The following is a 14,170-nucleotide window of genomic DNA, read 5'->3' as shown; positions in this document are numbered from 1 at the left end:
TTTTTTTTTTTACAGGATGTGCAGTCAGGAGACTAGGGTGGTTTCCATACTAGTTGTTTGCCTGGCAGAGTTGATGGGAAGTGAGGTTTTCCCCTGCATCTTCTTAGCACTGTGATGCTTCCGTGCACCTCCCAGCTTTTCCTAGGCTTTGCTGCACTCTTTCCCAAACCTGCTTTACTACTTTATGAGGTTAGATGGCCATCTGTCAGCAATGCTGATTCTATAGCCTTAAGCAGATGATGAGAGGGACCACATCTTGGTCATCTTCTGGGCATGTAGTGAGGGTCACTGGGAGTGGAGGTAGTTGTGAATTTCCTGCATTGTGCAGGGGGTTGGACTAGATGACCCTGGTGGTCCCTTTCAACTCTATGATTCTATGATTCTATGATCTTTTTGGGAAAGCCGCAGCAGAGCTGGTGTGGCTGCCATGTGGATGGAAAAGTCCCGCCCTTTCCTGGTCCCTGCCTACATAAGCAACATTTCCCCTGCCCCAGTCTTCTGTGGTGGTCATTTCCCTCAACCCCATGTGGGGTTGACAGGTCCCTCTTCACCACCAGCAGAAGGTTTTTGGGGCAGAGCCTGAGGAGGGCTGAGTTTGGGGAGGGACTTCAATGTCATAGAGTCCAATTGCCAAAGCGGCCATTTTCTCCAGGGGAACTGATCATTATCAGCTGGAGATCAGTTGTAATAGCAGGAGATCTCCAGCCACCACCTGGAGGTTGTAATCAAAAACACAGTTGTAGGCTATATAAATCAACCAAATTTATGTTATATTAAGGCATATAACACGTGGTATGAAAGAAAAAATAGAAAACAGTTTCTGTTATATGTACATTATTGTTTTCATAATGTAACACAGGTACAAATCAACAGTGAATATACTGCAAAGCAGGCATCAACAGAAATAAATATGGCAATTTATCTTCTTCTTGTAATTAGGTATTATAGGCTGATATCCGTTTAGTAGTCTATAATACTTAATTACAAGAAGAAGATAAATTGCCATATTTATTTCTGTTGACGCCTACTTTGCAGTATATTCCCTGTTGATTTGTACCTGTGTTACATTATGAACAGGAGCCCCGTGGTGCAGAGTGTTAAGCTGCAGTACTGCAGTCAAAAGCTCTGCTCACGACCTGAGTTCGATCCCGACAGAGGTCGGTTTAAGGTAGCCGGCGCAACGTTGACTCAGCCTTCCATCCTTCCGAAGTCGGTAAAATGAGTACCCAGCTTGCTGGGGGTAAAGGGAAAGATGACTGGGTAAGGCAACAGCAAAACCACCCCGCAAACAAAGTCTGCCTTGGAAACGTCGGGATGTGACGTCACCCCATGGGTCAGGAATGACCCGGTGCTTGCACAGGGGACCTTTACCTTTTACCTTACATTATGAAAACAATAATGTACATATAACAGAAACTGTTTTCTATTTTTTCTTTCATACCACGTGTTATATGCCTTAATATAACATAAATTTGGTTGATTTATATAGCCTACAACTGTGTTTTTGATTACTACTATACCTACAGTTGAAATTACTAGTTTGAATACCATCTGGAGGTTGGCAACCCTAACCACACGCTACCATGGACCTTTTTCAGAATGGACATATTGATATAACATTATATTGCTATGTTGATGAGAAATTTGGAATAAGCCTTCTGCTGGCACAGTGGAAGAGGGCCACCACATGGGGACTGGGGCAGAGAAAATGTGCCAAAGCCCTCCACTAGGGTTACCAACCTCAACATGGGGCCTGGAGATCTCCTGGAATAAGAACGGGTCTCCAGACTGCAAAGATCAATTACCCTGGCAAAAATGGTTGCTCTGGAGGGTGGACTGTATGGCTTTATACCCTGTTGGGGTCTCTCCCCTCCCCAAACCCTGCCCTCCCCAGGCGCCACCCAAAATCTCCAGGAATTTCAAAGTATTTCAAGGTAGGAACCACCTGCCATCCACATGCCACACCAGGCAAGAGCCTTGCCCACTTTCCTGAAGTACGGGACAAGTGCCACATTGGGGAACAGTGCCCAGAAGAGCCATCTGTGGCTCCCGAGCCACTGAGTGGGTATCATTGCTCAGTCTAATGGGACCCAAAGCAACTTAAAACAAAATTTAAAAATACAATCAGCTACAATAAAAGAAATACAATTTAAATATAAACCTGAATCGGTAATTGACATATTGATACACCTTTTACTGTAAATCTTCACGTATAGACCTGATTTGCCATCTCTGTATTTAATATGAAGAATAAGAAGAATTGGGTTTTTTATATGCCGACTTTCTCTACTATTTAAGGAAGAATCAAACCGGCTTACAATCACCTTCCCTTCCCCTCTCCACAACAGACACCCTGTGAGGTAGGTGGGCTGAGAGAGTGTGACTAGCCCACGGTCACGCAGCTGGCTTCATGCGTAGGAGTGGGGAAACAAACCCAGTTCACCAGATTAGCCTCCGCCGCTCATGTGGACGAGTGGGGAATCAAACCCGGTTCTCCAGATCAGAGTCCACTACTCCAAACCACCGCTCTTAACCACCACACCATGCTGGCTCTCAATATGTCAGTAAATCATTCATATTTTCAGATGAATGAACTTTTTCTGCTCTTTATCTTGTTTGTATGGCTAATGGTACCAAAGTGGAAGCGCTAAAGAAGGTTCCCAGCCATGTTGCCCAGGACACCAAAACTCTTGGCCATAGAGATGTGTCCAAAAGGAAACCCTAGAGATGTCCAGCTACACTTTGGTATATGGAGAGGGGCATTTTCTAGGTGCAGAAAAACAGTCACGGAGCAGACCTGTCAGCAATGTATCACATAGTTCAGCCCAGTTTGTAAACTGCTTTAACCTAAGGGTCATTCCAAGGAATGGGTTTACTCAATAAGACTTTCACCAAAAGTTGCTTTAAAGTGAAGTAACCCACTTACCAGAGGTTGCAGTTATCTCTGTAGGTTGCACCTGTTGGGAATCTTTGCCCACTGCGGACGCAGCCTGGGAAAAAGGAAAAAAAAAACAAGGAACAAGGTGCAGTGAGAATCTGGGCATGAGTGGCTAAAAGTGGGCTCAAATCAGGGTGATGCTTATCCACCAAGAATGAGGGAGAAGCTCCCTGGTTCCTATTTATTGCTAAGGATGCTGGAAGAGCATCCTGCAAAAGGCTGACGCTAAGTGACATTTTACCTATGAGAACCAATGAGAGGAGGAGGAGGAGGAGAAGGAGAGGAGGAAGATGAGGAGAAGGAGAAGAGGAGGAGAAAAAGAGGAGTAGTAGGAGTTGGTTTTTATATGCCGACTTTCTCTACCACTTAAGGAAGAATCAAACCGCCTTACAATCACCTTCCCTTTCCCTCCCCACAACAGACACCCTGTGAGGTGGGTGGGGCTGAGAGCTCTAAGAGAGCTGTGACTCGCCCAAGGTTACCCAGCTGGCCTTAAGTGGAGGAGTGGGGAAACCAACCCGGTTCACCAGATTAGCGTCCGCCGCTCATGTGGAGGAGTGGGGAATCAAACCTGGTTCTCCAGATCAGAGTCCACCGCTCCAAACCATGGCTCTTCACCACTACACCACGCTGACTCCGGATAGCTGGAGACCTCTTACCTGCTTTTGGAATACAGTACGTACCAGGGTTCAAGAAAAGTGACACCTGGCCAGCCACTGAAGAATTATAGCCTACCTAACCACTTTCCTGGTTAGGGAAAGCAGCATGGTATAGCCCGATCTCGTCAGATCTTGGAAGCTAAGGGTCGTTACTTGGAAGGGGGACACTAAGGAAGTGTCAGCGAGGGCATGCAAACGGACCCTGGATAGCTAGATGACTTTCGTTTCACCCCTCCTTCCCGTGGGAAAGAAAAAGGAGGAAAGAGGCAACAGCCAAAAGGCTCGAGAGATCTCCATTTCAAAGTGACTTCCTGATTGTAATCCTGCTCTGATCTTAAGGTGTGAATTCTCTCTCTCTTGGTGTTGGGGAACCTCTGATGTTTTGCATTTCAAAGCTTTTACTTGTAATCATTCTAACCTGTGTACTCTATAAGAATGCCTTCCAAATGATTCTGCGCCATTGTAACGTTGTGTTTCATAGATTACTGTACCCTTCCTTTCAAATAAATTCTACTTTAACTCTCTGCTAACGTCTGGAGTAAAGTTGATGATCCCTGAGAGGCAACGGAGTCCTAGAATCTGACAGTACGTTACAATCCCAACCTTTTTTGTTTTCGGGTCAGAAGTAGTATTAGGATGTCTGTACCACCCTCGGTGCCGCTCAACGCGGGAGAGGAAAGTCGGCAGACTCCCGCTGATCTTGAGGTTGGCCAAGGAGAAGCGACCCCGGAGCAGCGCCCACCCGGGCCTACCGATGTCCCTGGGAGGCTGACGTGGACCCCCCGACTCTCGGGAGCCGGGCAGCGGCAGAGAGCAGCGTCAGAACCAGGAGGCGACTTCTACCGGGGACCGCTGGCCGCTTGGTATGGAGAAGGGGAAGGGTGGAAGGACCCCACGCTCGCTCACACCCCTACCCTCACTGCAGAAGCGGCCACTCTGATACGCGGACAGAATCAGATGCTCGTTCTGCAGAATCGGGACCTGCAGACTCAGCTAGACACCTTGCAGCGGGATCTGGCAGCTGTTCTAGGGGCAGTGAGGGGGCTTGGACAGCCCGTGCGACCACCCCAAACGGATTCGCGGCCGACTACAGGGTCGCTTGTTGTTGGGGAGGCTCCCACGCCCAGACGCCTTACGGCCAGAGACCTGAAGGTATCTTTCGACGGATCCAGCTCACAGTTGTCTCATTTCTTACTCCAAATCTCCGGCTTCATGAAGGACCAGGGAGAGACCTTTGCCTCGGAAGAAGCTCGGGTCAGGTATGTGATCAGCCTATTGGAGAAGGAGGCAGTGGAATGGGCAGTGACAGCGGCAGAAACTATGCCTAGGGTTTTGGCATCCCTGGATGAGTTCTTGTCCGCTCTGCGACGGCGGTTCGAAGACCCCCACCGGGGGGAAAAGGCAAAGATTGCCATGCGTCGTTTGAAGCAGGGAACCCGCTCAGTAAGTGAGTATGCACAGGACTTTTTATCTTTGTCGTGCAAAATACGGGAGTGGAGCGAGGCCACAAAGGTCCAGCACTTCCGCGAAGGGTTGCGGTGGGAAGTGCTGGATGGCTGTTTGACTTTGGGAGATCCAGACTCGGTAGAGGAGTGGATAAGTTTGGCAGCCCTGGTGGAGAATCGCAAGCTTACTCTCCAGTTCTCCAAGGATCGTCCTTCGAAGACGATCCCTATCCCGCCCGCGAGAAGGGACAATGTAGCGGGCCCCCGGCGAGAGGGAAAACATCGAGGAGTCTACAGTCTCGACAGGGCGCGTTGGTTCAGGGAGGGAGCTTGCCTTCAGTGTGGGAAGATGGGCCATTTTGCAGCAAAATGTACCAACACGCCGTCAGAAGGGACGAGCAACAGGGCGACACAAGAGTGGGAGGCGACACCACCTCGGAATCTGGAGCACAGGAGAGCGGAGGGGATGAACGGTCGCCGTGGGGCGGCGGCCTTGCAAGCTGAAACCTCATCGGATCTTCACAACCGTTGTATCCGAGATAGTCTCCGAAGCCCCTCACCGGCAAAAAACGAGGACGGCCTTCTGTGAGGGAACCGGCACGGAGGGCACCCTCGGAAGAAACCAAACCGGCTCCATGTAGGGTGAGTGATCAGGGAGAGACATTGCTGATACCTGTTGTGTTACGAAACCCCCAAGGGGGAGAACCGGTGGCCGTTGTGGCTATCTTGGACTCCGGGTGCTCCCGGACCCTAATTGATCAGGCGGTGGTAGAACGTCTGAAAATTGGGACTCGAGAACTGGATCAGCCCTTACATTTCCATCAAATGGATGGGAGTGACCTGCGGGGAGGGCCGGTTCATTTGCACACTCGCAAGATGTGGCTGGGGGTGGGAAACCACTGGGAACAGATCCACTTCACGGTAGTTCCTAAGATTTCCTACCCGGTGGTTCTCGGCATCAATTGGTTGGCGGGGCATAACCCGAGCATTGATTGGGAACAAAGGCGGGTGGTGTTTGGAGCTCCCCAGTGCGAAAAACACAGCCGGGATGACTTATCCGGAGGCGAAGGGGGAAGCACCGCTGCTTTGGAGGAACCCGCGTTGCCCCCAGAGTATAGTGATTTCGCAGATGTATTTGAGGGGACAGACTGTGACTTATTGCCTCCTCATCGCACTACGGATTGTGCCATCGAACTGATTAAGGATGTTAAACCGTCCAAGGCCAGAGTTTATTCCATGAGTCCTCAAGAGAAAGCAGTGCTGCGAGAATTTCTGGACAAGAACTTGAAGCGGGGTTTCATACGGCCGTCCAAGGCTGCATTTTCTTCTCCCTGCTTCTTTGTGAAGAAGAAAGGTACATCTGATCTCAGACTGTGTGTAGACTATAGGGGGCTTAACGCGATTACTGAAACTAATGCCTACCCCCTTCCCTTAATCCCGGATCTCCTGAGTGCGTTACAGGAGGGTTGTGTTTTCTCGAAAATTGACCTGGCGGAAGCCTACTACAGGGTCCGGATCAAGGAGGGGGATGAAGCTAAGACAGCCTTTTCTTGTTGTTATGGGTTGTTTGAATTTTTAGTCATGCCATTTGGTCTGTCTGGGGGGCCCTCGTGCTTCATGCAATTAATTAATGAGGTTCTACACGATCTCCTATTTAAGGGTGTAATAGTATTTCTCGACGATTTATTGATTTACTCCAAAGATCCCGCAGAGCACAGGGAGTTGGTGCGGGAGGTGTTGAGTCGTCTAAGAGACAATCATTTGTATGCTAAGTTATCAAAATGTGCATTCAACCAGGACCAATTGTCGTTTTTGGGTTATGTGATATCCCCCCAAGGGTTAAGCATGGATCCGGAGAAGGTACAGGCAGTGTTAGAATGGGAACCTCCCAGAACTCGCAAACAGGTTCAGCAGTTTTTGGGGTTTGCGAACTTTTATAGAAGTTTTATTCAGGATTTCGCTCAAATAGCTTTGCCTATTACTGATTTGCTTAAAACCAAAGGGAAGGGGCAAGAGGCCACCTTTGCACAATACCAGGTACCTTGGACCGCCAGGTGTCAGGCGGCTTTTGAAACTCTTAAGGAGCGCTTTACCTCGGAACCTATTCTGGCGCACCCAGATTGCTCCAGGCCATTCACCTTACAGGTAGATGCCTCTGACAAGGCGATGGGAGGCGCACTCCTTCAGAGGGATGATCAAGGGAGACTTAGACCCTGCGCATATTTTTCTAAGAAGTTCTCTGGCCCGGAACTCAACTGGCCAATTGGGGAAAAGGAGGCCATGGCGATTAAACATGCACTCACGGTTTGGCGACAGTTCCTGGGGGGGGCTCCCGAACCCTTTGTGGTCTGTACAGATCACCGTAACCTCGAATCGATTTTGGGTCAGCGGAAGCTGTCAGCCAAACAAGTGCGTTGGTCTACATTTTTCTCTAAGTTTAATTTTACCATCAAACACATGCCTGGGAAAGAAAACTGTTTAGCAGACGGACTGTCTCGCATGCCGCAATATGAGTGTCAGGTTGAGCGGCCGGTGGGTTCTCTTTTCACACGGGAACACCTGGGTTTGACTCCAGAGGGGAATAGTGCAGGAGTTCTGACCAGAGCGCAAAGCCACGCGGCGGCACAGGACTCGAGTTCGAGTTCCCCTTGTGAAGTGGTCGCTCCCACCTCCTCATCCCCAGCAGTCCCCGGAGAACTCTCAAACACAACCGCTGGGGAGGGGGGGGAAATCTCCCAAATAGAGCGAAGGGACCAGGCTGAAGGGCCGGTACCCACCCCCTTGCCGGGGTCGGATGCTGCCATTCCCCGCCTCTGGGCAGTTCCAGAAAGCCTCCCAGAGGTAGTCAAAACGAGGTGGGGGGAGGCTCTTCAGCGAGAGCGGGAGGAAGGATCTATCCCATTCCAGGGGACGGACAAAAACGATATCTGTAAGAACAAACATTACGTGCCCAGGGAGCTGAGGCGGGAAATATTGGAACGGAGCCACAGTTCACCTATAGGGGGACATTTTGGGTTTGCTAAATCCTTGCACCTAATAAGAAGACAGTTTTGGTGGCCTGGGATGCGCCAAGACATCGAGGTATTTATCAAATCCTGCCCTGTGTGCGCAACTAGTAAACGTTTGATGGGAAAGCCCCCGGGATTACTAAAGCCTCTAGAAACTCCCGAGGCACCCTGGCAAGTGATTGGGATGGACTTCATAACAGACCTCCCGTCCAGTCAGGGGAAGACTGTCCTGTGGGTAATCACGGATCTTTTCTCTAAGCAAGTTCATCTCGTGCCGTGCGAGGGGATGCCATCTGCACACAAACTGGCCCGTTTATTCATACATACCATATTTAAACTACACGGATTTCCGAAGAAGATAATTTCGGACAGAGCCTCGATGTTTGTGTCTAAGTTCTGGAAAGCGTTCGTAGGACTTGTAGGTGTGCAGTTGGGTGTGTCATCTGCCTATCACCCCCAAACGGATGGGCAGACCGAAAGGGTCAATGCGGTGATAGAATGTTATTTGCGTTGCTTTGTTAATTATCACCAAGACAATTGGGTTGACCTGCTGCCACTGGCAGAATATGCCTACAATAACTCGGTACACTCTGCAACCGGGATGAGCCCATTCAAAGCGGTTTATGGGATGGATTTTGGACCATTAGGGGCTGTATCTACCCCACCAGAAGGCGATCCCCCCGAGGTGTCTAAATGGGCTCACACAGTGAGGAACACTTGGCCCTGGCTTGTAAAAAACCTGGAGCAGGCTAAAGACAGGTACAAAATACAAGCAGACAAACACAGAGCACCTCAGTGGGACTTGAGGGTCGGAGAGAAGGTGTATCTTTCCACTAAGAATCTCAGGTCTTTACGCCCGTGTAAAAAATTGGGCCAACGGTTTGTGGGCCCATTTCCTATCTCCCGAGTTATCAATGAGGTTACGGTGGAGTTGGAGCTACCCAACTCCTTACAAGGGGTACACCCAGTGTTTCACGTGAGTCTGCTAAAACCCTTTCTACAAGCACCAGAATGGCACCCCGAACCGGCAACTCCCATCATGGTGCAGGGCGAACAGCACTTTGAAATTTCCAGGGTGATCGATTCTCGGAGGCGCAGGGGACGACTGGAATATCTTGTGCGTTGGAAACATTTAAATTCCAGTCACGATGAGTGGGTGTCCGCTGTTCACGTACAGGCTCCAACCCTTGTAGCGGATTTCCATCGCCATTACCCTGACAAACCAGGAAATCTGGGGGGGGGGGCCTTTGGGGAGGCGGAGTGTCAGCGAGGGCATGCAAACGGACCCTGGATAGCTAGATGACTTTCGTTTCACCCCTCCTTCCCGTGGGAAAGAAAAAGGAGGAAAGAGGCAACAGCCAAAAGGCTCGAGAGATCTCCATTTCAAAGTGACTTCCTGATTGTAATCCTGCTCTGATCTTAAGGTGTGAATTCTCTCTCTCTTGGTGTTGGGGAACCTCTGATGTTTTGCATTTCAAAGCTTTTACTTGTAATCATTCTAACCTGTGTACTCTATAAGAATGCCTTCCAAATGATTCTGCGCCATTGTAACGTTGTGTTTCATAGATTACTGTACCCTTCCTTTCAAATAAATTCTACTTTAACTCTCTGCTAACGTCTGGAGTAAAGTTGATGATCCCTGAGAGGCAACGGAGTCCTAGAATCTGACAGGAAGACTCTGCAGAGGAAGACAATGGCCAACCACCTCTGCTTAATCACTTGCTTTGGAAGCCCCTTGCTGGGATCATTGTAGGTCTACTGTGATTTGAGGGCACTTACATACACACAACCACACCCAGACCCCTGGGCTTCTGGAACAGATTCAGCACTGCTCATTGTAGAAATGAACAACTGGAAAGACGGGACCATCAGAACAGAACTGATCGCCTCGATGAGAGAGTTTCTGTTTCTTCTCCAGATCCGGCTTTCTCGGGGTTCATATATTGAGCTCAGAGGGAAGCTAAACAGTGGAGAGTGACGGAAGGCATCCTTCCCACCCGCCATATGACAGGCCCAGGAGAAAGACATTGATTGTGAGCAAGAAAATCACATTTTCCTTAAAGGGGGGGGGTCAAGGGGGTTAGCAGCAGCCATGGAAATGACACGATCCAGGCTGGGACACGGAGGATCATGGGGGGGGGTGTTAATGGCACATCTGTATGACAAGGCCACAGGTAGGTTCAGGGACCCAGTAGGGGCCTCCAGCATGCAAATAACCAAAGACAACTTCATTCAGCCCACCAATACTTCCCCACATTCACCCTGGAAAACCCAAGCACCCCTCCTATAACCCATAAGAACTATTTTGCTAGAGCGGACCACATAGGGTTGCCAACCTCCAGGTACTACCTGGAGATCTCCTGCTATTTCAGCTGATCTCCATCCGATAGAGATCAGTTCCCCTGGAGAAAATGGACACTTTGGCAATTGGACTCTATGGCATTGAAGTCCCTCCCCTCCCCAAACCCCGCCCTCCTCAGGCTCCACCCCAAAAATCTCCCACCGATAGCGAAGAGGGACCTGGCAACCCTAGGACCACAAGAACTATTTCAGGAGGCAGCTCCTCCGCTTCGTCTGACATGAAGGACATTGTTTGCTGTTTGTCCCTTTAATCATCGGGGACCTGGGGGTAGACTGCCTTTAAACATGGAGGATTGGGGCTAACATCCACTGACAGACCTCTCCTCCTCCATGAACATCTCTAATCTTTTATTAAAGCCATCCAGATCCATAGCCACCCCCACCCGGCACCTTGTGGCAGTGAGTGCCGCAAGTTAATTATGTGCCGTGCAGAGAAACCCCCCTTTTTTCGGCTGCCAATCAACTTCCTTGGTGGTGTTTCCACATTCTGGTGTCATGAGACATGGATAAAAAGACATGTGATGGGCAGAGACAAGACTAGTGAGCATTCACAGTCCTCATGCACACTTAAGAAACACATACCCCAATGTCAACCACATGTGCGACAATCAGCCACACACTCCTACAGGCTTACCACGCACGCATCAGACAATATTGCCTCCAGCTACATAAATACCCACTGAACCACTCATAAACCTCTGCATACACCCCTCTGCATACACCCCCTACATCCATCCCTTCCCTCCAATGCCTTACCCTTGTGCACGACAAATGGGGGTTCAATGCCCAAGCAGTATTCCCAAAAATCGGGACAGCAGTCCGAGACTGTGCGGTTGCAGAACAGGTCGCAGTAACAAATGGTATCAAGGTATGGCACTGTGCAAGCGTCGTTCCTCCCGGGGCAGCAGGCATTCTGGCGTTCGCAGTATGAGCCCCCCGCATCTCGAATCCCCCGTTCGTGCAATCCCGGGGCCAGCTCTCTCCGTGTTCGAGACACGTGAGCAGCGGCTGTCTCCTCTGCCAGCAGTGAGACCACCAGGAGAGTCCAGAAGGCCTTCATTTTGTCGTTCGGTCGTCTGAAATCTCCACGTTCTGCAGAAAAATGGGAAGATGCGGAATCAATCACATGGTGGCACATCCCTACAGCCTAGTGTTCGCCAAGGCACCCAAGAAGAAGAAGAGTTGGTTTTTATATGCCGACTTTCTCTACCACTTAAGGGAGACTCAAACCGGCTTACAATTACCTTCCCTTCCCCTCCCCACAACGAACACCCTGTGAGGTAGGTGGGGCTGAGAGAGCTCTAACAGAGCTGTATCTTGCCCAAGGTCACCCAGCTGGCTTCGTGTGTAGGAGTAGAGAAGGAAATCCAGTTCACCGGATTAGCCTCCGCCCCTTATGTGGAGGAGTGGGGACTCAAACCCAGTTCTCTAGATCAGAGTCCACCACTCCAAACCACTCCTTTTAACCACTACAGCACTACAATGTTTAGTTGGAACGGTACAACATTTCCAAGGATGTGCAAACCCTCCATGAGAAATTTTTCTAATCTTATTGAAATTCTTCGCTTCAAAATTCTACCTATCTGTTGGTTTGATCCCACCCTTCCTCGGGAAGCCTTACAAGCGTCTTCTCTTCCACCGTTTTGTCCTCACAACTCCCCTGGGAGGTAGGTTAGGCTGGGAGAGGATGATTGGCCAAAGGTGACCAGTGATTTTCATGGCAGGGTGGTGATTTGAACCTCGGTCCCCCAGATCCTAGTTGGATAGTCTGATCACAGACGTTTAACCCCAGGCAAAAATCTCCACATTTTCAGGGAATTCCATTTTATGGTGACAACCTAGGAATGCCCTAGACCCTTTCCTCCTATACTCTGGGTCTTATCATGCATAAGTGACTTTCGCAGAAGGAGGGACGCATTCAGGTTTGAGGACCAGTGTGTGAATAGACGTTTGATGGACAACTGACCTATGGATCTACAGTAGCGCCTGCCCAGCTCTGGTTCCTGTTACAACTTCTAACACGCGTGCCCTGGTCACGTTCCCTGCAGTCCAGACTTTCCTAGTCAGTACACAGCAACCAGGAATGTAATTCAGGGCCTTTTCCTGTTTACCCGGACATCAGGATGGAAACAGAGTGACCGGCAGCCTTGAACTCACAGATTGACTGAGGGCAGGCTGTTAAACAGGGCAGGAAGAGGCGTAGGCCACTGCACACCCAAACGCTCTGTTCTGTCGAGCCCCGGTGTTTGATGCGCTGTTATTTATAACATTTAGATCCCACCTCCCTTCCAACCATCTCAGAGCAAAATCTTCAGCTTCACTTCATCCCTGTAAGATACTTTAGGCAAAGGAGCAAGTAGAGAGACAGTTAGATGATTCGCCCCAAAAAGTGGCTGCCTGTTGCATCTCTGTATGAGTAACTGTTCTGGGCTTACTGCATTGCAGTGAGGAGGCACACCCAGAACCAGGAGTAAGGGTTTACTTTAAAATCCTCTAAAAAGATGCTTGCTTGAATAGCTCAGAGAGCCATGGATGTTTAGATGTTCACTGAGTCACATCTCCCCTTCTGACCCTCTCAGTGCTACCTAGAGCCTATGAACTCAGGCTTCAGCAATGCAATAAGTTCTCGGTTTGGAGCACCAGCAATCTCAGGAAGAGGTGTGGAAAGTCAAGAGGCACAGAAGGAATTCAGGCGTCTGTGGGTGAACACCTCGGCTTCGCCCTCCCAGACACTAGAAGGTAATCAAACTCCGTTTTGATGAACGGTAACCTGTGACCTTGCGGAGCAACATCCACAGAAATGCAGATGTCGCGGGTCATAAATCCGTGGCGGAGGAGGAACCCGAAATGAGACTTGTGAAATCCTTGGAATCGGGTGCCGTGTGCAAGTGCCTGCTTGACTTCTCTCCTTTCGAAGCATAATGGTTGCTCTGTACAGCTACGGGAAGGGGAGTGGGGATACACCAAACCAGAAGGGGCTGGATTTCAATCGGTCACTTGAGAAAAAGCACCTCCCAAAGATCTTGACTTGTGCCTGTAGAACTCCCTGCCTCTGGATATGACTGCGACCTTTGGGGATTCAAATTTCTTTTTCTTTTTTTAATTAAATTTTTATATAGGATACAGAAAGAGAAAAATAGGGGAAGGGGGAGGCAAGGCATTGACACATAGTTGGGCCCGAGTCTGGACCGAGTCCCATCAACACCATCAAACAGTAATATTCCACTGACAACTTGCAATTAATTAATCTTTGCTATTCAGAATATATAGTCTTTCTCAATCATACTTGTTATACAATAAAGCTGACAATTACCTAAAATATTATAATCTTGATCTACAGTTATTTATTTGCATACGAACACAGATACTAAGGTAAAACATGTCTATCATAGAAGAGCTGCCACCTCTGTCTATGGTCATCTGTCATCTTTTTTTTGAAGCAAATTAGTTAATTTTGCCATAGACGTGTATTCAAGCATTTGAACGCTTGAATACGGGGATTCAAATTTCAAACACCCACACAAGGACTTTTTTTTTTTTTTTTACCACCAAGTCGTGGCCGACTGATGGAGACCCCATAGGGTTTCCAAGGGAAGAGAGGAGCAGGGATGGTTTGCCATTGCCTGCCTCTGTGGAGCAACCCTGGACTTCCTTGGTGGTCTCCCATCCAAGTACTAACCAGGGCCGGCCAGGCTTAGCTTCAGAGATCTGCCGACATCAGGCTAGCCTGGGCTATCCAAGGCAAGGCAGAACTTTGTC

At 49.3% G+C, this 14,170-nt stretch overlaps 1 protein-coding gene across 1 annotated transcript in view; it reads right to left on the bottom strand.

Moving 5' to 3' along the window:
- The window catches only part of TINAGL1 (tubulointerstitial nephritis antigen like 1), a 39,078-nt gene extending 27,592 nt beyond the window's left edge, over window positions 1-11,486 (bottom strand). The window contains exons 1-2 of the mRNA XM_056846959.1: window positions 11,168-11,486; window positions 2,927-2,990 (exon numbers count right to left, since the gene is read on the bottom strand). Of these exons, the coding sequence (XP_056702937.1) occupies window positions 2,927-2,990; window positions 11,168-11,471 (368 nt within the window). The 5' untranslated portion in view covers window positions 11,472-11,486. The remainder of the gene's footprint in view (window positions 1-2,926; window positions 2,991-11,167) is intronic.
- Between the last annotated feature and the right edge of the window lie 2,684 nt (window positions 11,487-14,170).

The sequence above is a fragment of the Euleptes europaea genome, chromosome 3 (genome assembly GCF_029931775.1).
Source record: "Euleptes europaea isolate rEulEur1 chromosome 3, rEulEur1.hap1, whole genome shotgun sequence".
In the NCBI taxonomy this organism is placed as follows: Eukaryota; Metazoa; Chordata; class Lepidosauria; order Squamata; family Sphaerodactylidae; genus Euleptes; species Euleptes europaea.
Note: the sequence above shows the minus strand (reverse complement) of the source record. Positions and strands in the feature narration are given on the sequence as shown.